The sequence below is a fragment of the Canis lupus genome, chromosome 20 (genome assembly GCF_003254725.2).
Source record: "Canis lupus dingo isolate Sandy chromosome 20, ASM325472v2, whole genome shotgun sequence".
Taxonomy (NCBI): domain Eukaryota; kingdom Metazoa; phylum Chordata; class Mammalia; order Carnivora; family Canidae; genus Canis; species Canis lupus.
In genome coordinates, this window is record NC_064262.1 from 57,122,456 (window position 1) to 57,148,509 (window position 26,054).

The window sequence follows — 26,054 nt, forward strand, 5'->3', positions numbered from 1 at the left end:
CGGCTCAGAAGCATGGTTACTGGGGTGTCCCCCCTCCAGCAAGGCAGGTGGAGTGACCTTCAGTCACACCCCCGAGCCAGCCTCAGATGCGCCCCGGTACAGCCCTGCCGTGCCCAGCCCTGTGACCCACTGTGCATGTGGAGACAGAGGCCAGGGAGTGTGGGGGGTTTCCCGGGGGTCCTGTTCAGTGCACTAACAGGGCAGCAAGGGAGAACAAGACCGGGGCGGGGTGCAAGCTGCAGGGGGTCTGGACCTGGGCTCTGGGGAGCAGGTGGCAAGAACTAGGGCCGGGCACACAGAAGCTCGGGTTAAGAAAGAACTTCCCTGAGGTCACTGCCCTGTTACCCTTCAGGTAGTGAGTTCCCCCGTCACTAGGGGTAAGCAACCACAGCTGACGTTTTACAGAAATCCTCAGACACCAGACAGGGTCCATCCGTGACCCTGCCTCTCCCAGGCTGATGACTGCCCCCCACCCTCCACTTGGGCCAGATGACTGACCATCACTGGAGGAAGGGGCACAGGAAATAGTGTGGGTGGGAGCCCTTGACTAGTAGGGGGTGGGCCATCCACCAGGAGGTTAGGACTGTATTTTTTTTTAAGATTTTATTTATTTATATATGAGAGACCAGAGAAAGAGAGAAGGGGGCAGAGACACAGGCAGAGGGAGAAGCAGGCTCCATGCAGGGAGCCCGACGTGGGACTCGATCCCGAGTCTCCAGGATCACGCCCTGGGCTGAAGGCGGCGCTAAACCACTGCGCCACCCGGGCTGCCCCTAGGACTGTATTCTTAAGGACCTGTAGGAAGGCAGGAAACCAGGTCTGTTCCCCGCCCAGGTGTGCACTTAGCCGGGGCCGAAGACCCCCCGGACCCCCCTGGCGTCCTCCTCTGTAAAACAGGCCCCAGGTCAAAGGCACTGCTGCACATACGGGGAGCCCAGGCCCGTGGCGGGCTTGGTGGTGGACTTGGATCCTGGATCCTTCAAGGTCTTTGCAAGATGAGCCAGAGAGGAAGCCGGGTCAGCCCTGGGGGCTCGGAGCACAGGCTTCAGGCCGAAGTTCTCGGGGCTGCGCAGCTGGTCCTGCTCCCACAGCATGCAGCTGCCGCCCCTGCCTTGGCCCCACTCGTGGCGGGACGTGGCGACGGCCGAACGGGGCGTCCGGCGACCCCAGACTCCACCCGAGTTGGGCAGAACCGATTGGTTTTCTCCCTTTACATCCTCCTGACCTTGGTTGCCATGACAACCCCAAGGGCCCCTCAAAATGACATCCAAGTGCCTTTAGCATCATCAGCGACGGGAGGAGCGTGTTCTCAGCAGCGTTGGGACCTGCAGAACGGCAGCGTATTGGGATCTCCCACCCCCCCGACCACCCCCATCCCGACATGAACCAGGACCCCCCCAGGCCCCTCCTGCTGTATTTGGTTGGAATCCAATAAAAATGAAGCCAATTTAATAACAGACTTCAAATGGTTGTTGTTAATTCTTACGGGAGGAGTGGGGCTGTGGGGGGCAGGGGGCCGTCTGACTCCAGCCCCAGCGCTGGCCCTGAGTCACCGGGGAGAGGGGGCAGGTGGGGGCAGAAGGACTTGCGGTGATGGCCTGACAGGTGGCATGTCGGGAGCGCCCATGCTGTTCTGAGTGCCGTTCCCGGCTCTTGTGTTAACTCCTTCCCCACAGGTGACAGCCTGAGCGCTGGGGCCTCTTAGGATCTCACTTTACAGATGGGCAAAGCGGGGGGGTCAGGGGATGGAGGGCATGTGCCCAGAGTCCCCAGCCGAGGGGAGGTGGGGTCTCCCCGCTGTCCTTCCCCACCCCACTCCAGGCGGCGGGTGGGGGGGGGGGTCCCAGCAGTCTCCCTGCTTCTGGAGGCTCAAAGGCAGCTTTTTTTTTTTTTCTTTAAGATTTATTTACTTATTTGCATAATCTCTACACCATCCCAGGAGCCTCCCCGGCTCTGGTCCTCCCACAACAAAGGCAGGAGGAGCCTTCCCTGGTTCAAACCAGGTACAAGGCCCAGGATTTCCTGAATCCCGTCTTGTGCTTGGGGTGGGGCTGAGGGGTCCTCCTTCCAAACCAAGGACCCAAACCAAGGAGGTGCTGCTCAGAGGGTGTCCATGGGGTCCCCCCTGAAACACAGGACACGGGTCCAGTCGGCACACCCGGCCCGGAGGTGGGGGTGGGGGTGGCCGCTGAAGATCCCTGCCTCGATGTCCCCTGCGGGATGGAGCGGGAGTGGTGTGCAGCGTCCTCCAGCTGTGGCCGCGCACCACGCTCCTCCGCGGCACAGACCGGGTTTCCGCGCCTCCAGGGAGACCCCGGGCCGCGCACCGTGACTCCGGTAACGAAACTTAATGGTTTAAAACAACTGAGATTTACTACCTGACAGTTCTGGAGCTCGGAAGTCTACAGTGGGTCAGCGGGACTGGTGCCCACCCCCCGGGGCCCCAGGGCGACTCCCACGTTGATGCCCGGTCCCCACGGAGAGGGAGGCGGTCCCCTTCCTGAGCCTCGGCGGGGTGCCCAGCGGGTGTGAGCTGTGCACTCTGCTCTCCCCTCCCGCAGAGGCCCCTGGGAGATATGGGGCCAGGCCACCTCGAGGCAGGTGGGGGCTCCCCACGCGCCACCCGCCCACCATCCTGCCTCATCCTGGGTGCAGAAGTCCCTGGAGGTGTCACCCTGGTCCCAGCCTGGACCCCACCCCACCCCCCGCTTGGCCACGTGGCCACCACAGCCAGGCTGGGACCAGGCTGGGGGGGCGGGAGGCAGTGAGGCCCTCACTGCAGGCACAAAATCTGAGCGGACGCCCAGAGCTCAGCCATCCAGGTCAACGTTCCATAAACAAAATTAATTCACGTCCCAGATCCACAATGAACAAAATATCCATCTTTTATTTTATTTCTTTTTTAAAAGATTTTTATTTATTTATTTATGAGAGACACAGAGAGAGAGGCAGAGACACAGGCAGAGGGAGAAGCAGGCTCCGTGCCGGGAGCCCGATGCGGGACTCGATCCCAGGACTGCAGGATCACGCCCTGGACTGAAGGCGGCGCTAAACCGCTGAGCCACCGAGGCTGCCCAACATCCATCTTTTATTTATTTATTTATTTTTTAAAAATTATTTTATTTTATTTATGATAGTCACAGAGAGAGAGAGAGAGAAAGGCAGAGACATAGGCAGAGGGAGAAGCAGGCTCCATGCACCGGGAGCCCGACGTGGGATTCGATCCCGAGTCTCCAGGATCACGCCCTGGGCCAAAGGCAGGCACCAAACCGCTGCGCCACCCAGGGATCCCCCATCTTTTAAATAAAAAATAGGATCTGCCCTGCCATGACCCTGCCCGGCCCGGTTCTAATAAAACTTCATTTACAAAAAGAGCCGGGCGGCCCGCGGCCGCGGTTAGCCAACAAGGTTCCCTAAAGATCACACGAAAAGGCCCTTTACCTTGATCACGGAGTGGGGTGTTCTGGCCTCGCCTTCCATTCCGAGCCCGGGTGCCTGCCCTGCATGCGTCCCCGCCAACCGCGGGCAGAGCCAGGAGCTGGCTGGGCGGCCCCAAGGGCCTCACGACGGGAAGAGCGAGGGCGGCGGCCAGCAGGCGTGTGGGCGGCGAGGAGGCCGTGTCCCGGCACCTGCCGCCCCGCCTGGGGCCTGGGGTTTGTGGAATCCGTCCCTCCTCTGGGAACCCGCACCCTGCCTCCCGTCGCGTGGCTCCAAACCCACCCAGGCATGGGGCGCCCTGCCGATTAAGGCTGGAGAGCGTCAATTCTATCCTTTCGGGGAGCTGAACACCCGAAAACAGAAGATACGGGATCAAGTTAGGGAACCGCATGCTGGAAACGCCACGGGGTCAGCAGGTCAGTTTTGCCCAAAATGTGGCCGGAGGGTGGGGGCGGGGGGTGTGGGAGACGTTCACAAAGTGGCTTAACCTGCTTCCCCCTGCCCAGGGCCTGGTGGGCACGGAGCGCCCCGCGACCAGCCCCAGGACCTGTCACCATGCCTGGGCCGGCTGTGCGACCGCGCATGGATTCCCTACCCTCTCTGGGCTCAGCGCCCCGAAGGGAAAGAGGGGGCACAGGGAGGGAAATCCAGCCCCAAACACGCTGCAGCTACAATGCAAACGTGCCGCTGCGACCGTGCACACGGGCGGCTCCTGCTTCTCCCTTCGGAGCTGGGGCGCCCCTCACGCCCTCGGCCCGGCCCGGCCTGGCGAGCCTCCAGCCCAGACACAGCTGGAGCGCGGGCGTCGGGGCCCCTGGATGTGCACCGTCCTTGCTTTTCCACGTGTGGCAATTGTCGTCTACCAACGTCCCAGGGCACAGGAGGCCCCGGTGGGTGGGGGGCGGCGAGGGCGGCGGGCGGCGGGCAGCGGGCTCCGGGGCTTCTCCGATCCCCGCCCCCCGCAGAGGGGGAAGGAAAGCCACGAAAGCCACGCAGGAAAGAGGCGCCCTGGTGGTGGTCTCGCTGCCCAGCGTGCCCGGGGCTCCCTGCCCTGGCCCCGGGGGGAGCCCAGCATGCGGAGGCTCCCCCCGACCCCCCCCGGTGTTACCTCTGGGACTGTCCCCGTGTCACAGCCCCCGCCCCAGCTCAAGGGCCGCGGCGGGCGGCGAGCCCTCTGCCTGGAATGCCCTTCCCATCTTCGAGGGAGGCGTCCTCTGCGGGCAGGCGGGGGGAAGTGATGCAGCGAGCACCCCCCTCCCTGCGGTCTGACGGTTGCACGGTGCTTCCGGGCGGCCGCGGGCCACAGGTCAGCCTGGCAGGCCCCAGGCGGCAGCTCCCCGGAGGACCCCCCACCCTGGTCACTCCAGTCCTGCAGGTAGGGCCCCCGGGGGGTGCTGGGGCTGGGAGTGGGCAGAGGCAGCACCTGGAGGGTGGGCAGGGCGGGGGCCCCAGCTGCTGAGCTCTGGGAAGGAGGTGCCCCTGCGCGGGTCCCTGGGTGCCGTCCTGCCCCCCCACCCCCCATGGTCCACCCTCACCCTCGACATTCTGTTCTGTCCACGTCACAAAAGCACAGGGTCCTTCCTGAAAGGTTGAGGGGTGACTTCCCTGCCTCCCCTGCCTGGAAGGGAGCCCAGAGAGGGCGACGGGCCGACCCAGGGCTCCAGCGGGTCAAGGGTGGGAAGCAGACGGAGACTGTCCCCCACTCGTGCCTAGGTCCCCGCCCTGCTCACCACCCCCACGTGCGTGCCCCTACGCCGGCCAGCATGAGCAGCCCCGAGCCACCGACTGGGACCCCCGGGCCTGACGCCCCCACCTGGCCGACTCAGCCCACCTACAGCAACCTCGGTGAGCCCCCGGGGCCCGGCTGGGGGACGCGGGACGGCGGGGCAGGGGGACCCTCTGCCTGAGGGCAGCTGAGCTCCCTTCTAGCGGCCAGTTCCCCACCTTTCATAAAACGCTGCTAAAAAGGGGAAAAAAGCTGGGATGATGGCGTGTAAAAATGAGGAAGCCAGAGTTCACAGAGGTGTGGTCAGGTGGCCAGCGCCACGCAGGGACCCGGGGTTGCCGGGCGTGGGCCGGACACTTCTCGGCCTCTGATGCATCACTCCTGTCCCCTCCTCTGTGAATTGGGGGCGGCCTCCGTAGCCCGTGGGGCGCGGGCCACTAGCATTCTCTTCACTCTGCAGACCGGGCAGTCCCGGCCGAGGGGTGGAGACGGGTGCCTGGGGCCGTGCTAGGGTCCTCACCCCCTTCCGTGCTCCTCCCCGCAGGTGAGGTCCGCGCCCAGCTGCTGCCCTCCAAGGCCTGCCGTCCCCGGGCACCTGGGCCCCCCCCGACCGACCCGCAGCCCCTGCCCCCGCCCCTGCCCAAGAAGACGCTGTGCAGGACCCGCTCCCTGCCCATGCACAGGGTCCCCAGCACCAGCCCTGCCCCGGCTCCGGCTGGGCAGCCTCGGAGGCCTTTCCTGGGGTCCCACAGTGTGGACGAGAGCCAGGCGGCCAGTGACAAAGCTTGGCCAGCCTGTCCCCCTGCAGAGCCGCGCTTCGGCTCCCTGGACACCTCGCTGGGCGCCCCCTGGTACGACCTGCACCGGCCCGAGGCCATGCGCACCATGCTGGAGGCGCGGCAGCTGGAGGGGGTCCGCGCGGTGCGGGCTCGGCTCCGGGCCCGGCTGCTGGGGGGCCACCCGGGCCCCTGCCAACCCGGCCACGGCTTCCGGCTCCTGGACCGCTCGCCTTGCGTGGAGAGCGGGGACGCCCTCTACTACCGCATGGTGCGGGTGGGCGACGAGGCGTGGCACATGCTGGCCGCCAAGGTGAGCCCCGCCACCGCCCGCCTCCTTGGGCGCCTCCCCAGTTTCCCAGCTTGGGCTAACGGGGCGCTGCAGCTTGGCCTACCCGCTTACTCTGCAACTAACGCCAACTAACACGCTCGGCCCCGGAACCACGTGTCTGAAGCGTGGGGCCGTGGACACGCGAAGCGCCTGCGCATCCCAACCCCACACGCCTCCCAGGAGCCCAGGAATCCGCACTTTAACCCGTTCTGCAGTGAACCGTGGCGGCGCCAGGCGGCCCCCGAGCTCACCCGCCGCAGCCAGCTGACCGCCACCACTTAACTACCCTGCGACCGTCCACATGTCATCTGGGCGCCCTGAGCCCCGCTGACTTCAAGGCGCCTTTACCCACCCAATCGCCACACTGACTTTACGGTGCAACTATCACCATATTTGTCATAACATCCTTCCACTTTAAAAAAAAATATTTTATTTTTATTTATTCATGAAAGACAGAGAGGGAGAGAGAGGCAGAGACAGGCAGAGAGAAGCAGGTTCCATGCAAGGAGCCCGATGTGGGACTCGATCCCGGGTCTCCAGGATCACGCCCCGGGCTGCAGGGGGCACTAAACCGCTGCACCACCAGGGCTACCCTCCCCAGGTGGTTCTAATGTAATTCCCAGAGCTGATGCTCCCCTGACCTTCTAGAAGGAGCTTCACTGTCCAGAAGGGCAGTTGCTGGCCGGGGTCACTTCTGAGCACTCGATACAGGGCTGGTTCCAACTGAGATGTGCCCTGACCGTCGACTATTCCTGGGTCTCGAAGACTAATCTATTAGTGTCAAAAAATAACCCTAACGTAAAACATCTCAGGGATAGCTTTTATCTACGCCCACAACCGTTGCATGGTAACCTATTAGGTATATGGGGTCAAATAAAACAGAGTATGAAAATTATGTTAAAAAAAAAAAGAAGGGATCCCTAGGTGGCTCAGCGGTTTAGAGCCTGCCTTCAGCCCAGGGCGTGATCCTGGAGACCCTGGATTGAGTCCCGCATCGGGCTCCCTGCATGGAGCCTGCTTCTCCCTCTGCCTGTGTCTCTGCCTCTCCCTCTCTCTCTGTGTCTCTCATGAATAAATAAATAAAATCTTAAAAAAAAAAAAAAAGAAAATCATGTTCACACTTCTTATCAATTTCCACATGTGGCTACTGGAAATGTTTAATTACACAGTGGCCTGGGTCGTAATCCTACTGGACAGGCCGGCCGTGGCACCTGAGCTGCCCTGTCCCCGGCGCCTCTGGCAGGCAGCATTTTGACCCCCGAACACCATGCTCCTCAGCGCGGCTTTCCTTGAAATTGCGCCGGCGACACGGCGACAGGCATCCGAATGAACATCTAACTCCTGGAGGCCACGCGGCCACTGGGCTCCCGAAGCGCCGCGGGGGCGGGTGGCGCTGGGCGGGCTCCCCGCGGTCAGGCCCTGATGGCCCCCCCTTTGCCCCTCAGGTGTCCAAGCCCGGAGCGGAGGAGCCCCACCCCTGGGGCCTGGAGCTGCAGGCCTCGCTCGCCCCGCACTTCAACCTGCAGGGCCTGTGCGGCCCGGTGCCCGAGGGCGCGCTGCCCGACGTGCCCTGGAGAGGCCCGGTGGTGCTGGCGGCCGAGGTGCCCGAGCTCACGGTGACGCAATGGCTGGAGGAGGCGGGCAGGCGGCAGCGGCCCGAGGAGTTCCCCTGGGTGGTGGCCGTGCTGCTGCTGCAGCTGACGTCAGCCCTGGAGCACCTGGAGGCGCGGGGCGCCGCCCTGGCCGAGCTGCGGCCTGAGAACCTGCTGCTGGTGGCGCCCCGGGGCTGTGCGGCCGCCGGGCCCCCGCGCCTGCTGCTGGCCGACTTTGGCCGCGTCCGCCCTCGGCCCCCGGGCCCCCCGGGCGCCCACGCGCTGCAGCTGGGCCGCCTGCTCCGCGCCCTACTCGGCCCCGCGGAGCCCTGCGCCTCCCCCTTGGCTGCGGGCCTGGAGGCTCTGGCGGCGCGGCTGGGCCGCTCCCGGCCCTCGGCCGCCCAGGCGCGGGGTGCGCTGCAGGCGCTGCTCTGGGGGCCCGGGCCCGAGCTGCACCGCCAGGGAGCCCCGCTGGGGCCGTGGCTGCAGGTGCGCCGCGCGCTGCTCGTGCTGCACCTGGCGGAGCGGGCCTCGGCCGGGGAGGCGCCGGGCCTGGAGGACTGGCTGTGCTGTGAGTACCTGGCTGAGGCCACCGAGGCCTCCGTGGGCCGCGCCCTGGCGCTGCTGTGGGACTGACACCCCGACGGACAGGCCCTCCCCGAGCGAGCGGACAGCCTCTTCCAGACGGGGCCGGCATGAGGGCACCTCCTCTCCAGCGCCCCCACTCCCGCTTCTACACGGGGACTTAGGCCCAAGGCCTCCCCAGGAGAGCGGGCCCGGCGTGTCCCGAGGCTTTCCGATGCCAGGACCTTCCAGCAGGCGTGAGGCTGCGCTGGCCGCGCTGGACTCCCGTGCGCACCGTCCTCCCGAGAAGGTGGACGCGGCCTCCGTGTCTGGCCCCGGAGCACCCTCTTGTGCTGCAGGTGCCGGTCATTCTGAGCGCATCCTTGTCAGGACCTGCTTGGGGTCCCGGGGGTAGGGGACGCTCCTAGGACCTGAGACGCCCGAGCGTGGCCTCGCTTCCCCGCGCTCCACCCTCCGCAGCCTCCTCGCTGCCCTTCTGTGAAGCTTGGTTCTGTGCAGCCGCCAGGCCTTCGCGTGGCTCTTCTGTCCAAGCAAATAAACTTGCCGCTCCTGGGCCCCGTGGCTCCGCCTCCTGTCGCCCGCCCCCGCCCCCAGCACCTGTCAGCACCTGGGGGGCCGCCACCTGACCACCTCCCCTCCAGGCTGTGGGTTCCCGAGGGCGGAAGCCAGGGGGGTGTCGACGCGCACACGGGATGGCGGCATAAACCGGCAAGGACGACGCACGGGGGAACCAGAGGGACAGAACAGGGCCTCGTTTACACCGCGGAGGAACACACGAGCCCTGGGGGGTCCCACTGCGCCTGCCTGGGGCCTCCAGTCACGGCCCTCACTTCCCCGCCCCCGTCAGGTTAGCCTGCAGGTATGACAGGTCCCTGGGCTGCTCAAACATCCCCCCTGGCTCCTTAGTACCCAGGATACAGTGGGCTCCTCCCCAGGCTCCCCAAGCCCCGGCCAACCCCGCCGGCCACACTGCCCACCCTCGGAGCCTCCTGACCTGCGGAGGAGCACCCTCCCCTCTCCTCGTGGGCTTCACTCTCCTAGTCATCCTTCAATACCCCAACTCCAAAGCCCTTTGTCCAGCCTTGACTCCCCCCCAGGCTGGGGGGTTGTGCAGCTCTGCGTCTTCGGACTTTGAAGGCTGGCCCCGTCCTCAGGCAACATCCCGCCCCAGCACGATACTCCCCAATCCCTATGGGTTCTTTTCCTGCCCCATAGAAGATGCCCTTTCCCACCCCCGCCCAGCCCAGGCCTGGGTGTGAACCTCTGGCCACGCGCCCAGATGTGGCCAGCAGGTGGCGCTGCGGCCCTGCCCAACGTAGCCTTCGGGGGCCCCTGACCCCAGCCCACCCTCCAGCTGTGGCCCTTGCTGGAGCTCCTGTCCCAGCACTGCCCCACAAGGCCCTCCCCAGGGGCCGCTGTGCACACGGGGTCTACACAGGTGCTAAAGCGGGGGCGCAGGACCAGACACCCCACACAAGTCCCAGGCAGCAGGCCTGGGGCACAGGTCGCGGCCCAGGGCAAGCAGAGGGAACTCTGCCAGCAGCCTTATCTGGCCCTCCCAGATAAGGGCACCAGAGACGCCAGAGCAGGGGAGCAGGAGGCCCAGGTTCGGGTGGGGCAGCCTGACACCCGGAGCCACGCTCCACCCCCACCCCTGGAAAGGACCAAGGACTGCTGGGAAAACGAGGCAGGGTCAGAAGTGAGAAGTGAGGGGGTCAGGAAGCTCAGGACATCCCCCCGCCCCCAAGCTCTGCAGCCCCCCCGGGGTGGGGTCGGGGGGGCCGGGGCAACACCACTGAGCCAACACAGTCTTGGAGGTGTCATCACTTTTATTCAGTTTTCAGAGCACTAGAAGGGTAGATTAACACCTATCTTTTCAAGGTAAGAGACCTAAGATTTCCAAGAGCCTTCAAATAAGAAACTCCTCCTCCAAATACAGGGACAATCGGAATCATCTTAAACCAGCAATAAAAAAGTAAAATATAAACTTTTATTTAGAATTAAAGCAAATACTTCAGTATCACAAACACAATATTAAACTTCAAGAAATATACCGCTAATTTGGAGTGAGCGTTTATTTGCACAATTACAACATGCGGACAAACCCAGCAGAGATGAGCAGGCCTGCCGTCGGCGCCCCCAGCACAGCCGTCGGTCCGCCACCCGCACAAAGCACGACAGGCAAAGGGACCGCGGTCCAGGGCTCCGGCGGCGGCAGAGCACAAGGGCCGCAGGCGGCACTGCCACTACTCCTCCTCTCCCGAAGACTCTCTCTCAAACGTGTAGGCCATGAAGCAAGCGTCGGGTCTCTTGGGGACAAGGGGATGCCCCGGTCTCACAATCTCAAAGCCCAAAAAGCTGAAGGTCCGGAGCAAGGCGGCTGCGGAGAAAAGGCAGTCAGAGCAGCCGCAGGGCCTGCGGGACCCTGGGCTCTGCGCCTGCCTGGCACCTGTGGCCGAGCCCTGTGCGCCCCGTGCCCGGCACCCCAAGGCTCCACCACTCAGGGTCCAGCCCTCCCCTCTGCAGCCCCTACCTCTGTCATCGCGGTTCTTATGGAAGCAAATGAAGACGTGGGCGGCGTGCAGCTGCTCCTCCGCGAACTCGAGAAGAACTGCGAAGCTGAAGGGCCACCGTCAGCCCCACCTGCCTGCCAGGGACACCCCCCCCCCCCCCCGCCTCATTCCCAGGGAGCACACAGCGCCCCTACCCCCAGGGTCAGAGTCCCCCAGGAACCGCTGCTCAGTGTGCAGAAAGAAACCCCCCCACACCCCGCGACCAGGCGGGCAGCCCAGCTCCACCCCAGCCCCGCCCTCACCTGTCCTTGCTGCCCTCCGGCAGGGCGCCGCCTGGGATCTCGATGTAGAGGCAGCCGCCGCTCAGCACCGCTCTCCAGTTAATGTGTTTGGAGCCCGTGAGCCTGGTCTGGACGTTCAGAATCCTCGTCTTGCTGTTAGACGTTAGTTCCTCTGTTACATTCAGCCGATTATCCTGCAGGAGGAGAGCGCTCTATCCGCACCCCAGACACCTGCCAAGTCTCCCCACAGCCGACACTTTTGCAAAACCCAGAAAAGGAATGAGAGAACCGCCCATCCCCGCACCCAGCGCACTGCTGTCTGGATGCGGGAAGGGGTCTCCGGCCACGTCCAGACCTCAGCGGGCGCCCCCGACCCTGCAGTGGAGTTAAAGCCCTGGGGCTGAAAGGCAGGTGCACACAGGTGCGCGCCCCGACACCCCCACCCCCACCGCAGCCAGAAACGGGGGTTACTTACAGAGTAAAATAAATTAGCTGAAAGATTGTGATCCCTCTGACTATTCCCTCGCCCACCTGGGATCTTCAGGGGTGGGTGAGGGACATCAGGAGCACCACCGAGGCCCTGGACCCAGGTTACTACAGCAGTGAGGAGACACCCTGGAACTGCGAGAAACGGGGCGCTCAGCCCGGGGAGGCGCCCCCGGAGCCCCCCGCGCCCCCCACGGGCGGCTGTTTACACCGGGGCCCCGCCGCTTCCGCCTGTCAGGGCCCCGGCCAGCGCCGCCCTGCCCCCCGCCCTCACCGCCGCGCCGACCCCTCCGGTGCTCGCAGCCACTTCCCTTTCCCACTCCGCCCGCGCGGACTTCCCCTTCTCCCCCCGCAGCCCGGCGCCCGCTCGGGGGACAGCGGCCCCGGCCTCCCGGCCTCGCGGGCCTCCCTCGCCTGCGGCGCCCCTCCCGCGCCCTCCCCGCGGCCTCGGGGTTGCGTCATCGCGGCAGACGCGGCCCCGAGGGAGGTTTTCACAATCGGCGCGCTCGGCAGCGCCAGCAGCCATTTGCTGCGCAGTGTAAACAGGCCCCGAAGCCGCCTCCATTTTGCACGGCTCGCGCCGGGGCCCCCCCAGGCCGGCCCGTCGTCTCCGGGCCCAGCGCCGCGTCCCCGCCCGCCGGGGACCCGGGCACCTGCCGCAGGCGCGCGTCGTCGGGGAGCGCGGGGCCCGGAGCCCGCGGGGGGGGTGGGGGGGGCGGCCCCCCAGGAAGGCCCCGCCGCCGCCTACGTGGCGCCCCGGGCTCCGCGCGTCCTCGGGGGTCTCGGGGCGCCGCTCCCTCCGCGCCCGCGGCCGACCCCCGACCCCCGACCCGACTCGGCCTCGGCCCCCCCGCCGGGCCCCCGAGGCGCCGCCGGACCGTGGCCGCCCGCCCGCCCCGCCCCGGCACCTCCGCGGCCGGCTCCCCGCGGGCCTGCGCCGCGGCCCTTCTGGAAGCTTCGGGCGGGGGCGGGGCGCTCACCTCTCGCTGCTGCGGCCTCCGCGGCTGTGCAGGCTGAGGAGCGGCATGGCGCGGGCGGCGTGGACGGTGGCGCTGGGTTTATCCCCTTCCTTCTCTCTGGCGAAGCAGTGGCTGTTGAGGATCCGCTGCAGGGAGGATTTCACCATCCGGCCGCTGGGGTCCGAAACCAGAAAACCTCCGCTGCGCTTCTCCGCGCCGCCGCCGCTGCTCGCCGTTCGCAAAATGGCGCCGCCGCCGCCGCCCGCCTTTATAGGCGCCGCGCCCGGGCCACGCCCCCACGCCGCCTGGAACGAGGCCGCGCGAGGGGGCGGGGCCTCGGGCCCCCCGGGAAATGCAGGCGTGCCCGCCCCCCTCGGCGTCCGATTGGTGGATGGGGCCGAGTGGGGCGTGGCCTCGGGGGCCCCGCCCCGCCCGCCTGGCTTCGCTCCGCGGGCGCGCGGGGGGCGGGGCGCCGTGGCGTCGGGAACCGGACGCGCGCCCCGCCCCCATCAGCCGGGCCCGGGGGCTCCGCGGGCTTTCGGGGCCTGGCGGGGGCCGCGTCTGCGCCGTGGCCCTGTCACTGTCGCCAAGGTCCCTGTCCCCAGCGGGACCCCCCCCCCGGGAGGCCGGGGGCGACAGAGGCCCCGTATTCGCGGGCAGGGGTCCCAGGGCCCCCCTCTGCGGGGAGGAGGTTCTGTACGGAGGATACGCGGAGTTAGTGAAATCGTGCGTGTCGCGTCCGGGCTTAGCCAACCACCCTCCTGCTCGCAGAGGAACGCGGACCCTCCCCGGTGGACGCGGACCTTCTCCGGGTGGACGCGGACCCTCCCCGGTGGACGCGGACCCTCCCCCGTGGACGCGGACCCTCCCCGGTGGACGCGGACCCTCCCCCGTGGACGCGGACCCTCCCCGGGTGGACGTGGACCCTCCCCGGGTGGACGTGGACCCTCCCCCGTGGACGCGGACCCTCCTCGGTGGATGCGGACCCTCCCCGGGTGGACGTGGACCCTCCCCGGGTGGACGTGGACCCTCCCCCGTGGACGCGGACCCTCCCCCGTGGACGCGGACCCTCCCCGATGGACGCGGACCCTCCCCGATGGACGCGGACCCTCCCCCGGTGGACGCGGACCCTCCCCGGTGGACGCGGACCCTCCCCCGTGGACGCGGACCCTCCCCGGTGGACGCGGACCCTCCCCCGTGGACGCGGACCCTCCCCGGGTGGACGCGGACCCTCCCCCGTGGACGCGGACCCTCCCGGGTGGACGAGGACCCTCCCCGGTGGACGCGGACCCTCCCCGGGTGGACGCGGACCCTCCCCCGTGGACGTGGACCCTCCCCGGGTGGACTCGGACCCTCCCCCATGGACGCGGACCCTCCCCGGGTGGACGCGGACCCTCCCCCGTGGACGCGGACCCTCCCCCATGGACGCGGACCCTCCCCGGGTGGACGCGGACCCTCCCCGGTGGACGCGGACCCTCCCCGGGTGGACGCGGACCCTCCCCCGTGGACGCGGACCCTCCCCTGGTGGACGCAGCCCCCTCGGGCAGGAGTCCCAGCCCTTGAAGGCCGAGCGAAGCCCGCCGACCCCGCACCCACCGACCAGGACCCGCTTCCTCTCTGGGTTTACATTCCGGGCACCAAGGCTGGGAGCCTGTAGATCTGAGGCAACTCCTGTATGGTTTTTTGTTGTCACAACTCCCGCCTCGTTTTTATCTCGTTTATCTCAATCTGCTGTGTCCACTTGGGCTAGAGACACACACTTTCCCCAAAAGGACCTTGAATGATTGCAAAACCCTCAGAAGCTAAGTCTGCAAACACGGCCGAGTCCCTGTGTGTCTCGGAATCCCCTCGCGGGGGGCGCGCCCCTCATCACCGCTGCTACTTCCAAGTACAGGGTCTTACCTACGGTTCCGTGTGTACACTGGGAAAACTCCGCAGACTCAAGAGCCCAGGGCGGGGGGCAACCCGGGAATGTTCCTGGGAAAGAATATTGAATCCCTGACTTTGATTTTTTTTTTTTATTTATTTACTTATTTATTTATTTATGATAGGCACACAGTGAGAGAGAAGGAGAGAGGCAGAGACACAGGCAGAGGGAGAAGCAGGCTCCATACTCCGGGAGCCCGACGTGGGACTCGATCCCGGATATCCAGGACCGCGCCCTGGGCCAAAGGCAGGCGCCAAACCGCTGCGCCACCCAGGGATCCCTGAATCCCTGACTTTGTTTACAACTGCAGCTCGTGGTGCAAAGTAAAAGCAAGTGAATTCTTAACTTTCCGATGGTTTTGAATCGTGGCGCAGAGGCGCCCGGTCTCACGGGGAAGGCTCCCTGCGGGCCCCCACCCCAGGGTGCTGCTTCCTTGTCCTCACTACTTGTAGGATTGTCGTCTTCCTTATAACGTAGGCCCCGGGCTTCTCCGGGTTGCGAAATGCGTTGTTTTGCGGGGGTTTTGCGTCTTGATGGCTCCCCAGCATTTGGCACAGACCAGTGATTCTGGGCCAAGAATCCAGAATCCAGAGCTGCCGCTGGTCACGTGGTCATGTGGTGTTTACCCCCCATGAGGTCAGAAAGCGACAGAGGTCACAGCTGCCCCCCAGCGCTGGTGGGTTGGAGAGCATGTGGGGCCCGCCCCCCGGAGGAACCTGGTGGGGTGAGATGTCCCGCCAGAAACCCAAGAGGGTCCCTTCTTCGATGACAGGCATTGCAGGTTGCTGGCCCGAGTGCTCTTTAGTTTGGAATCCTTGTGGGTGGAAAGGGGGGAAAAGCATAGCCTCTTAGTAAAAAACGAGTTTCAGCAGCTTGCAGAAAAGCAGAGATCAGAGAGAAAAGGGGGCGCGTGGGGGGTCAGGTAGGGCAGGGCATCCGAGGGCGCCCAGTGCAGGGCAGGGATGTGAGAGCAGCAGCCCTAGTGTCCCTTGTCCTCTTCGGAACGGTGGGCCCCGGGTCTGGGGGCACTCCCTCTGCCCGGGGAGGCAGGAGGGACATTTGTGGCCGTGCTACCGGCTGTGGGTGCCGGGAGGGGACTGAGGCCCCCGCCTCCACCGGGACCGTAGGCGCCGAGGCTGGGTCCGAATGTTTCCAGATCTCATCCGGCTGCGGGATCCCGGGCACTGGTGTCCAGGTCCTCGGGCAGGAACACGTCCCCACTCTGCCCAGGCAGGCCGGGCAGGTCTGGGGCCCGGTCACCTCTGGTCCCTAGCGCTCGATGCCACAGCTGCCCCCGTCGTGCCAACCACAGCACCGCTGCGGGTACAGCTGCAGATGCTGCGTCTGTGAGGAAGGACGCGTCCCGTCTCCGAGGACCACGGCGGGGAGGGGGAAGAGGCTGAGGGTCAGCACCGGGGCTCAGGGCCGCCTGCCCGGGCTGGGCTTGCTGGGGACCGAGAGTCCCATCAGGCTGGCCTTGCTGGAACAGGCATCCGTGAGAGGTGACGGACTCCCCCAGACCGCAGAGTAGGAAAGAGGGGTGTCAGGGAGGACTTCTAGGATGTGTCACCTCACATGGTCTTGCAGAGGGGAGCAAGTGAAGGCCCCAGGGTGGGGGTGACCCGGGGTTCCCGGGGGCCCGGTGTCTCACCAGGTCCTCCCGAGAGGGTGGGAGCCCCAGAGACGGGCAGACCCTGCGCTACTGACGGTGAGGACGGAGGAGGGACCACAGACCATGGAGCTGATGCCTCTGGAAGGTGGGGGGTTAGGAGCGGGTCCTCCTGGGGCCCTGGGGGGATGAAGGGGTGACCAGTCCTGCTCGCGCCTGGGTTTCAGGACTTCCGAGCCCAGAACCATCAGATCCCTGTGGTTTGAAGCCACTAAAGTGGTGGTGACCTGTCACAGGGCCCCGGGGGGCTCCCACGTGGAGTGAAGGGAGCCCCGGCTCAGGCTCAGCCACAGGTGACGTGTGACCATGTGGACTTCAGCCAAGCGCGGGGATCCCTAGTTCATGCCGAAGTGTTTCAATCTTTACATCCGCCTTTATTTTATTTTTTTAAAGATTTTATGTATTTATTCATGAGAGAGAGAGAGAAGTGGAGACACAGGCAGAGGGACAAGCAGGCTCCCTGCGGGGACCCCGACGCAGGACTGGATCCCGGGACCCCAGGATCACGCCTTGGGCTGAAGGCAGGTGCTCAAGTGCTGAGCCCCCCAGGGATCCCCGACATCCACCTTTAAAACAAAATTTAGAAAGTGAGACGGAGCCGCGGACACAGGGCTGGGTGGGCGGGGGTGGGGGGGTCCGCGGCAGAAGTTCCTCGACTGTTCTGCGCATCTGGCAATTCCCATAATAAAGTAAGAAAAGTAAGAAAAGAAGGAGCTCAGCCTCGTCCTGTCACGTCTGGCCTGGCCCTTCCCGGGAGCGAGCAGCGGGTGAGAGCATAGGAGCCCCCCCCCCGGCCCCCCGGGTCCCACCGCGGCCCAGGAGGCCCGGCCCGGGCCGTGGCCCAGTAGAGCGCAGGCCGCCGGTGGCATCGGGCAGCTCCGCCGGGGCCGGGGGACACAGCCGCGCAGGGCTCATCTCCAGCCTCCACGGCGCACACCTCCCGGCTTCGAGCGCCTGGACGCCGCCCGCCCGCAGCAGCTTCGTCGCACGCGACAAAGGTCTCCTCGAGGGTCTCGGGGTGGGGAGAAGCGGAGCCACAGCCGAGGCCCGACCGCAAGGGCACGGATGCGGTTTCCCGCCCGCATGGCCCCTGCTCCGGGTCCGAGGTTGTCTGCGGCTCTACGGAATTTCAGTGGCTAAATACGGGACCCGTGGGGCGCCCGGGGGCTCGGCCGTGGGGCAGGTGACTCTTTGTCTCCGGCTTGTGAGTCTGAGCCCCACGGTCGGCATAGAAATGATTAAAAAAATAAATAAATAAAGGGGCACCGGGGGGGGGGGGGGCCCAGCGGTTTGGCTGCTGGAGCCTGCTCAGGTTTCCCTGCGTGGAGCCTGCTCCTCCCTCTGCCTGTGTGTGTGTCTCTCTCTCTCTCTCTCTCTCTGTGTGTCTCATGAATAAATACATAAACTTAAAAAAATAATAATAAACCCAAGAGCAACGGATGTTCACTGAGGAAACTTACTGTATACAGGCCTATTTCTTACTGGATCTTTTCTTTCTTTTTTTTTTTTGGATCTTTTCTTTCTTGTATATTTTTAATATCTGTATTTATACTATGTGTTAGTAAAATATTCTGTGTTATATACATTTTATATACTTAGATATTTATAAACATATATTTTGCTGCACCTAATTTCATGTGTTTCTCTATGTGCCTTATGCTATGTATTATATTTATAACAAATGTATATTCTAAAGAATACATTTATTTTCTATCTGTGTCTTTGAACTAATATTTTGTGACAGGTTTGTTCAGAGTTTGTATACCATGCAATATTCTCATTTATTTTATTTTTAAAATTTTGTTTATTTTGGGCGGGGGCCAGAGGAAGAGAGAATCTTTTCTTTTTTTAAGATTGTATTTATTTAACAGAGAGAGAGAGAGAGTGCGCAAGCAGGGGGAGCAGGAGAGGGATAAGCAGACCCTCCAATGAGCAGGGAGCTCGACACAGGGCGTGATTTCAGGGCCCTGAGATCATGACCTGAGCTGGAATCAAGAGTTGGATGCTTGAATTACCAACTGAATTACCCAGACCCCCTGCAATACTTTCGTATAAAGAGTACAATTCGGGGATCCCTGGGTGGCTCAGCGGTTTAGCACCTGCCTTTGGCCCGGGGCACGATCCTGGAGTCCTGGGATCGAGTCCCATGTCGGGCTCCCTGCTTGGAGCCTGCTTCTCCCTCCTCCTGTGTCTCTGCCTCTCTCTCTCTCTCTTTCTCTCTGTGTCTATCATAAATAAATAAATAAATAAATCTTTTAAAAAAATAAATAAAGAGTACAATTCAATCATTTTTAGTATATTCATGGATACGGGCAAGCAACACCACAGTCAATTTTTGGACGTTCACGTGTAGGGTTGGCAGTGGTGGGCACGGAGTCCTTCTATGTTTAGCTTTTCAGGAACCACCAAACTGTAACATACACTTAAGGGAAAACAAAGTGTGGCTTACGAAACGCGATGTTCAGGTGTTCACGGACGATGGCGGTATTTTTTAACAGTTGTTTATTCATATGAGAGAGAGTGAGCAAGCAGGGGGAGGAGCGGTGGGGGTGGGAGGACAATCTCAAGCAGATTCCACACCGAGCACAGAGGCCGACACAGGGCTCCGGGTCACGACCCTGAGATCACGACCATGAGATCACGACCTGAGATCATGACCCTGAGATCACGACCTGAGATCAAAATCTGAGCCAACACCAACAGCCGGGCGGTTTACTGATAGCCACCCAGGCGCCCATGATGGTAGTTTTATTTTATTCTTTTTTAGGATTTTATTTATTTGACAAAGAAAGAGAGAGCACTAGCGGGGGGGGGGGGCAGAGGGAGAAGCAGACTCTCCGCTGAGCAGGGAGCCCCTTGTGGGACTCGATTCCAGGACCCTGGGATCACGACCTGAGCCTAAGGCAGAGGCGTCACCAGCGGAGCCCCTAGGTGCCCCACGATGCCAGTTTTTAAAAAGTGAGTATGCAGGCGTGGCTGGCTGGCTCAATGGGTAGAGCGTGCGGCCCTTGATCTCGGGGTCGTGAGTTCGAGCCCCGTGTGGGGTGTGGCGTCTATTTAAAACACAGAAATAAGCTCGCTTCGGCAGCACATATACTAAAATTGGAACGATACAGAGAAGATTAGCATGGGTAGGTTGGTTCAGTAATAAATGTGAGACCTTTCAGCTGAAAAAAAAAAAAAAACACAGAAATAAGATTCTGTAAATAATATTAAAACAAAAGCTACACACGCGCCGGGAACGAACACTCCGGTGTGAGGGTGTCTGGGTTTGGACCGGCGCGTGCTGCACGTGCTAGAAACGGTCTCTCTGAGCTCGTCTGCATCATCGAAATGTTCGAGTTTCTTTTTCTTTTCATTTTTTTTAAGATTGTATTTATTCATAGAGACACAGAGAGAGAGAGAGAGAGAGGCAGAGACACAGGCAGAGGGAGAAGCAGGCTCCACGCAGGGAACCCGATGTGGGACTCCATCCCGGGTCTCCAGGATCACACCCTGGGGCTGCAGGTGGCGCCAAACCGCTGCACCACCAGGGCTGCCCAATGTTCGGGTTTCTCTGTGTCACAAGGGACAGTGTGAGCCCTGCTTTGGGGTGCGGGAGGCTGCCGGCCTCAGCTACGTGGTGGGCAGCTTGGCCAGGTTTCGTGGTTGCTCCTGGGGACCCCTCGGCAGCTCAGAGTTTGAGCGGCCTGGACCCACTGCCCCTTGGAGACCCTGGAGCGGCCCAGGCTGTCCAGCTGCAAACGCCTGGGTGCAGACCGAGGATGTGACTTTGCATCTTGAGAGGGGAGCCCAGAGCCGCCCAGAGCAGGGGACCCCGTGTCCCTGCACAATCACTTGGGGAGCACGAGGGGTCCAGGTGTAGGAGTGTCTCGGAGCCGCTGTGACCATGAACCACAACAGGGCAGCCGAAAGCAGCTTCTGGGGGGGGTGGGGAAGCCAGTGGGGTGCAGCTTCCTGGGGGCGTCCTCCCTGTCCCTGCAGCCCCTGGGGGCCGCGTCCCTCCCCGCCCGCTCCACGTCATCTTCTCTTTCAGGGACGCCATCCTGGGGATCGGGGCCACTTCGCCCTGCGCGGCCTCCACTAAAGGCAGCGCCCCGTGTCAGTCTGCTCGGCCGCAGGACGGCGTCACGGGCCCACGGGCTGGGGGCACGGGCTGGGCTTTGGAGGCCAGAAATCCGAGATCCAGGCCCGGGCCCGTCTGGCGTCCGGCAGGGCCCCCTCGCTGGCTGGTGGGCGGCCGTCGCCTCCCCATGTCCGCGTGTGCTGGGGGGCAGGGGGCTCTCTCTGGGGCCCCTCCCATGAGGTGCTGATCCCTTCCACGGGGGCTCCACTCCCCGGGCCCGCTCACCCCAAAGGCTCCACGTCCATGTACCATCGCACCGGAGGCTGAGTTTCAACATAGAAGCTTTGGGGGGCACAATGTTCAGTCTACAGCTGACGCCCCAAGGTCACAGTCTGAGGTTCTGGGTGGCAGGACGGGAACAGAACCCTTTGGGGGTACGATTAACCCACGATGCGCAAGAGGGGTGTCGGGAAGGCCGAGCTCCGGCACAGGGCCTCATGCGAGCCCCCGGGGGACCAGGGAAGTGCGGGGAGCAGGTCCTGGGGGGCGACGGCGTTCCTGCCCCGGCGGAGGCCCGTTCCCCACGCAGGTGCCTCAGGCTTCTCCCCATCACAAAGGACGGACGCCCGGACGCCAGGACGCCCAGACTTGGCCGGGCTGCCATCCGGGGTCTGTGAGTCCGCAGCCGCTCTCCAGCTCTGACGCCCCCCCCCCCCCCACCTCGTGTACCGGGGTCTAACCGGCCGCCGGCTCTGCTGCGGGCGGTTCGGATTCCAGACGGGAGGCCCATCGCCCTCTGTGGCCCATCGCAGCGTGGGGGCCTGAGCAGCATCCGCCACGCTCTCGATGCCAGGGGCACCCACGGGGGACGACCCCCGCCCCGAGGGGTGCAGAGTCGCTCCTAGCGGAGAACCACAGACCTACAGCGACAGATGTCCTATCCCATCACAAATTTTAGAACATCTGGCTCAAGTGGAGGATTTAAACGCTTCTTGATGCTTTCGGGATAAGTTTGTGACAGTTGATGTTAGGGTTTGGTTTGTTCGCACAGCTCCTGTGGGAGGGGGTTACATTTGGGGGAGGGGGGCCCTCTGGGGGGCCCTGGGGGCTCAGTCGGTCGAGTGTTCGTGATTTCAGCTCAGGTCGTGCGGTCGAGTTGGTTGGGTTTTGGTCATTCCTGGGTGAAGTGGTATTTCAAGATTCTACATAAGCTCACAGGGTGTATTAATTCAACTATACTACATGGAATTCATTGTTTGGGTTTTTTTTTTTTTTTTTAAGGCTTGTTTATTTATTTAGAGAGAGCACGTGTGTGAGCAGGGGAGGGGCCAAGGGAGAGAGAATCCTCAGCAGACTCCACGCAGAGCGCAGAAACGACGTGGGACTCGATCTCAAGACCCTGACATCATGACCTGAGCAGAAATCGGGAGTCTGACGCTCAAATACTCAGGCGCCCCTGGAACTCACTGTTATGCAACCTCGATTTGTCTTCACGCATTTTTTTAAAAGATTTTATTTATTTATTTATCAGACCCACACACAGAGGCAGAGACCCAGGCAGAGGGAGAAGCAGGCTCCATGCGGGGAGCCCGAGGAGGGACTTGATCCCGGGATCCCGGGGTCACGCCCTGGGCCAGAGGCAGCCGCTCCACCGCTGAGCCCCCAGGGGGTCCCTATCTTCACACATTTTAATGTTAGCAACTGTACTTCCATTTACGGGAGACCCGTGTGGTCCCTAAAGTCTATCTCGTAGAGCAGGTGTTAAGAAAGAAGAATTGAAAGCAGGGATTCAAACACGTATTTGCACGCCCTGTTCACGGCAGCTGAAAGGGGGAAGCAAATCCAGTCCATCCACAGGGGAGCGGGGACACACGGTGAGACCCGTCCACACCCGCGATACGACCCAGCCTCGGCGGGGGAAGGGGCCCCACACCTGCCCCACGTGGATGGACTCCGAGGACACCAGGCTCAGGGAGGGGACCAGACACAGGAGGCCCCGCGGGGTGGGAGTCCACGTGTGTGACACGTCCAGGACGGGCTCATCCACGGACGGGGAGGTGGATGGGGGGCTGGGGGGGCCGGGGGAGGGGGGAGATTGGTTAACAGGGAGGAGGGTGCTTTTGGGGTGAAGAATCTTCTGGAGCTATGACGGTAGCGGCATGCCAGTGCCCGCGGTCATCGAGCAGTTACGGAATACGGATTCTAGGCCCGACAGCTGGTGCCTCGCCCCGACAGCCCTCGTGCCCCAGGTGCCCCCCTCCGGAACAGGGACAAGCTGCTGAGCCGGGCACACACTCGGGGCTTCGGGGGCCTGCCGACCACACAGGAGACACAGCAAGGTGACCCGGTGACCTCCTTTCCTGGGGCTCAGGGGCACCAGCAGGGCCCTGCGCTGCCGGGGGGGCGGGTGTCACCCTCCGGCCTCGAGGGTGCCCCCCCGCAGTGGCCTCCCGCCCGCCCTCCTCCCCTTTGCTCTCCGCCCGCGGAGCCGATTGGGCCCCGCCGCTGCCCCCGGCCACCTGTCGCTGCCCGTCCCGGCCGCTCCCCGAGCTCCGACTGCCAGGTCCCGGCAGCCGTGCGGTAGGTGGGCCGGGGAGGCCTGGGCAGCGCGGGGGTCCGTGGGGTGCGTGGGGGTCCCCGCTCCTGTGGCTGCCCCCCTGCAGGCCTGGGGGGCACATATCCGCTGCCCCAGGGCCTGGCTCCAGCCCCGGGGGGGTCAGTGCTCTGAGCAGAACCGTGGGGACACAGCAGCGCCGCAGCCAGGCGCCCCGGAGGCCCAGAAGCGCGGCTCTGGGAAGCGGCAGCCGCCGTGGCCCCCAGGCTGCGTGGACCCGTGGCTGGTGGCTCCGTGTGGCGGGTGGTGGCGGGTGGCCCGGCCCGCACAGCCCCCCAAGCTCCCAGGCTGGGCCCCGCCCACCATCGGGGCCAGAGGGGGGCAGGGCGTGGCTGCAGGGGCTCCTGGATGCGGGGCTGGGGGCGGCGGGAAGGGCTTGAGGCTGCGAGACCCCCGGGGGCAAGGGCGGGGGGGCTGGGGGGGGCGCTGGTCCAGCCGCTGGCCTTCGGCGCCAGATAAAAATAGTGGCTGGTCTCAGAGAACATGAGCTGGCCCTGGGGCCGCGGCTCCGCTCCGCTCACCTGCGGGTGACCTTGGGTGGGTCCCAGCCCTCTCTGGGCCCCAGCAGCCCCTGCGAGCTCAGGGAGGGGCGCTCGGCGGGGGGTGGGGGGCGCTGGGCCACACCCACAGGCGCCTGAATTCGCCAGGTGAGGGAGGCTCCATGTGTGGGGGCGCCCCCAGGTCGGCCGGGCCGGCAGGGACCCAGCGAGTGCAGGATGCCGCTGACCCACGATGCCCCTTCCCCAGCCACCCCCCCAGCTCCGATCCCCAGCTCCGATCCCCAGCTCCGATCTGGGCCCCGCCGTCTCCATGACCACCAGGGCGCTGCAGGAGCTGGATGGAGGCCTGGGCAGCAGCCAGGCAGGCGAGGACCTGTCCACACCGGCGGCCCCCTGCCCTGCCCAGCCCCAGGACGACAGGGCTCGAGGTAACCCCGGAGGGCGGGCAGGAGGGTGCCCCGGGCCCGTCCTGCTGCTCACGTCACAGGCCAGGACTCAGAGGCCCACGTTGCACTGGCTCAGACTTGCCCCCCGCTGCCGAGCCCTGTGTCCACGGGGGTGCCTTTGGGCGTCTACACGGAGCCCCACACACATGGGTCCTGGGCCACACGGGTCGGGATTCCAATCCCAGCTTGCGGGCAATGCGCTAGGTGCCTTTGGGCAGGGCTGCGGTGCCTGGCCCAGCGGGGCCCAGCGGGGGGGGGGGAGGGGCCTGCTCGCGGCTGGGGGGGTGTCTCATGACCTTGCGTCTCCCCCTTTTCCTACAACAGCGATGCCCAGGCTGGTGGACTCCAGCAGCTGGCCCCACGTGAGTAGCCGGGGTCCTGGGGTTTGGCCAAGGGGTGGCTTTCCTACACCTCCACGGGAAGGGTTGGGGCTCTGTTGGTGGGGAGAGGGGAAGGAACCCTCCCCCCGGGGCCACTGATGACTCCTTCTAGGATTCTCAAGAGCTGGCAGCTGAGGGCAGCCCCGCAGGTGGTGCGGATGGGCGGCCCAAGAAGACAGAAAAGGAGCCTGTGGCCAAAGTGGCCCCAGGACCCGGGAAAGAGAGGCTGAAGGCAGGAGCAAGTAGGTTTGCAGAAGGCAGGGGTGGGGTGGGAGAGGGGCCGCATCCGGCAAGGGGGGCAGGCCCGAGGGGGGCAGGCCCTAGGCTCGGTCTGGGGGTCTAGGGGGAGGGGAACAGGATGTGGTGGGGCTGCAGGCTGTGTGCTGTCCCCCCGTCACCAGCTGTAACTACCAGGGCTGACCCCTCAGCTGACTCGTGCTAACGCGGCCTGCGTGCTGTGAGGCTTCAGTGAATTACCTTCTAGACTGTTCTCTCTGTCCCAGTGAAGCTTTGAGGCATGCAGGGCCCCTCGTGCAGGGCGCCCCGGACAGGGCGCAGCAGACTTTGGGGTGCAGGGCTGCCCCCGGGGCTGTGCCCAGCTTAGTGCTTGCTCCCTGCAGCCCCCCGGAGCCCCGCGCGCAGGAAGGCGCAGGCCTCGCCGCCCCCCCAGCGGCCACCGCCACCCCCGGCCCCCAGCGACGAGCTGCCCTGGGGAGACCTGTCGCTCAACAAGTGCCTGGTGCTCGCCTCCTTGGTGGCGCTGCTGGGCTCTGCCTTCCAGCTGTGCCGGGGTGAGCCTGCGCCCCGGGGCCCGCCTGCTCCCCTCCTCCCTAGCAGGGACTCGGTGAGGGGGCCTCGCTCCCCCTGCCCCACTGGGCGTGGTTCTGGCTGACCTGGGGTGCCCCTTCCCGAGGGGGCCCCCCCTCCCGCACTGGATCTTGGTGCACCTCTCTCCTCCGGGAACAGGTGCTCACCCCTCAGGGCCCTTGCCCCCCACGACTGGCCCTGGGAGCCCCCCATTGGCAGTGCGTCCCCGGGAGCTCCTGCAGCCCTTTTGCATGTGGAAGGAGGGGGACATGGAAGGCAGGGGGCGCCTTGGCGGAGGCGGGGGGCCTTCCCCAGGAAGGACTCCCCTCCCCTCCTAGATGCTGTGGCCGGGGACCCAGCCGCGCCCGCACCTGTCCCTGAGCCTTGGGTACCGCGCAGCTCGGCCCCGGAGCGTGCATCGCCCCCGGTAAGCGCTTCCTGCAAGTGACCGCGGGCGGCGGGGGCGGCGGGAACCGGGCGGGGCGCGGGGAGGGGGGAGCTGACCGCACCACTGCACCCGCTGCAGCCCAAGCCCAAGCCCAAGCCCAAGCCCGAGGCCTGGGCGCCCCCGGCGGGACCGGCCGCGCCCCCGGCGGAGGCAGAGGACAAGGCCGAGGCCGCGGGGAGCCCGGAGGCTGCAGAGAAGGCTGCTGGGGACGAGCGCGCGCCCACGGAGCCGGCGCGGAGGGAGAGGCCGCGGAGGGAGAGGCCGCGGAGGGAGAGGCCCCGGGCCGCCGGGGAGCCGCGAGGAGGCCCGCCCCGGCGCTGGGAGGCTCGCGAACAGGGCCGGCGGCCGTGGGCGCGGGACCCCCGCGGCCCAGGACCCACGAAGAGGCCGGCCTGGGACTCCCCGCGGCGCGCGGACGAGGACCGGCCTCGGGGCCGCAGGAAGCACCGGGCGCGCAAGGGCCGGGACTGAGCCAGGCCCGGGACCCCCCCCCTCCGGGACGCCGGGCGG

General features: G+C 64.7%; 3 protein-coding genes across 5 annotated transcripts; 2 read left to right on the top strand and 1 right to left on the bottom strand.

Annotated features, from left to right (window-relative positions):
* Positions 1 to 4,664: 4,664 nt before the first annotated feature.
* Positions 4,665 to 9,002, top strand: PEAK3 (PEAK family member 3). Of its 3 annotated transcripts, none has more exons than XM_049098308.1 (4): positions 4,665 to 4,813; positions 5,012 to 5,283; positions 5,709 to 6,253; positions 7,717 to 9,002. In XM_049098308.1, exons 2-4 carry the CDS (start codon positions 5,202 to 5,204, stop codon positions 8,497 to 8,499), a joined length of 1,410 nt encoding a protein of 469 aa, XP_048954265.1. In that variant the 5' UTR covers positions 4,665 to 4,813; positions 5,012 to 5,201; the 3' UTR covers positions 8,500 to 9,002. The 3 variants fall into 3 exon arrangements, with proteins under 3 accessions (XP_048954265.1, XP_035558923.2, XP_048954264.1); XM_035703030.2 differs by having other exon boundaries at positions 4,667 to 4,813; positions 5,007 to 5,283; XM_049098307.1 differs by having other exon boundaries at positions 4,671 to 4,813; positions 5,152 to 5,283.
* A 1,257-nt stretch (positions 9,003 to 10,259) lies between these two features.
* On the bottom strand, positions 10,260 to 12,943 carry OAZ1 (ornithine decarboxylase antizyme 1). Its single transcript, XM_025456824.2, is given in 6 exon segments — positions 10,260 to 10,828; positions 10,982 to 11,067; positions 11,264 to 11,436; positions 11,718 to 11,804; positions 11,806 to 11,863; positions 12,709 to 12,943. Coding segments are annotated over 6 exon segments (684 nt in total). The 5' UTR covers positions 12,855 to 12,943; the 3' UTR covers positions 10,260 to 10,694.
* Positions 12,944 to 23,408: 10,465 nt separating this feature from the next.
* On the top strand, positions 23,409 to 26,027 carry JSRP1 (junctional sarcoplasmic reticulum protein 1). The gene is made up of 6 exons (XM_049098376.1): positions 23,409 to 23,891; positions 24,234 to 24,271; positions 24,402 to 24,531; positions 24,910 to 25,080; positions 25,435 to 25,523; positions 25,623 to 26,027. The coding sequence occupies exons 1-6, from the start codon at positions 23,696 to 23,698 to the stop codon at positions 26,013 to 26,015; spliced, it is 1,017 nt and encodes a 338-aa protein (XP_048954333.1). The 5' UTR covers positions 23,409 to 23,695; the 3' UTR covers positions 26,016 to 26,027.
* Positions 26,028 to 26,054: the final 27 nt, after the last annotated feature.

Bases quoted from the DNA above. Each gene is read 5' to 3' on its own strand.
- PEAK3 (XM_035703030.2), top strand. From the start codon at position 4,676: ATGCAGCGAGCACCCCCCTCCCTGCGGTCTGACGGTTGCACGGTGCTT. The intron at 5,284-5,708 runs GTGAGCCCCCGG...TCCTCCCCGCAG, and splicing joins GCCCACCTACAGCAACCTCG to GTGAGGTCCGCGCCCAGCTG. The intron at 6,254-7,716 runs GTGAGCCCCGCC...TTTGCCCCTCAG, and splicing joins GGCACATGCTGGCCGCCAAG to GTGTCCAAGCCCGGAGCGGA.
- JSRP1 (XM_049098376.1), top strand. From the start codon at position 23,696: ATGCCCCTTCCCCAGCCACCCCCCCAGCTCCGATCCCCAGCTCCGATC. The intron at 24,532-24,909 runs GTAGGTTTGCAG...TGCTCCCTGCAG, and splicing joins GAGGCTGAAGGCAGGAGCAA to CCCCCCGGAGCCCCGCGCGC. The intron at 25,081-25,434 runs GTGAGCCTGCGC...CTCCCCTCCTAG, and splicing joins TGCCTTCCAGCTGTGCCGGG to ATGCTGTGGCCGGGGACCCA.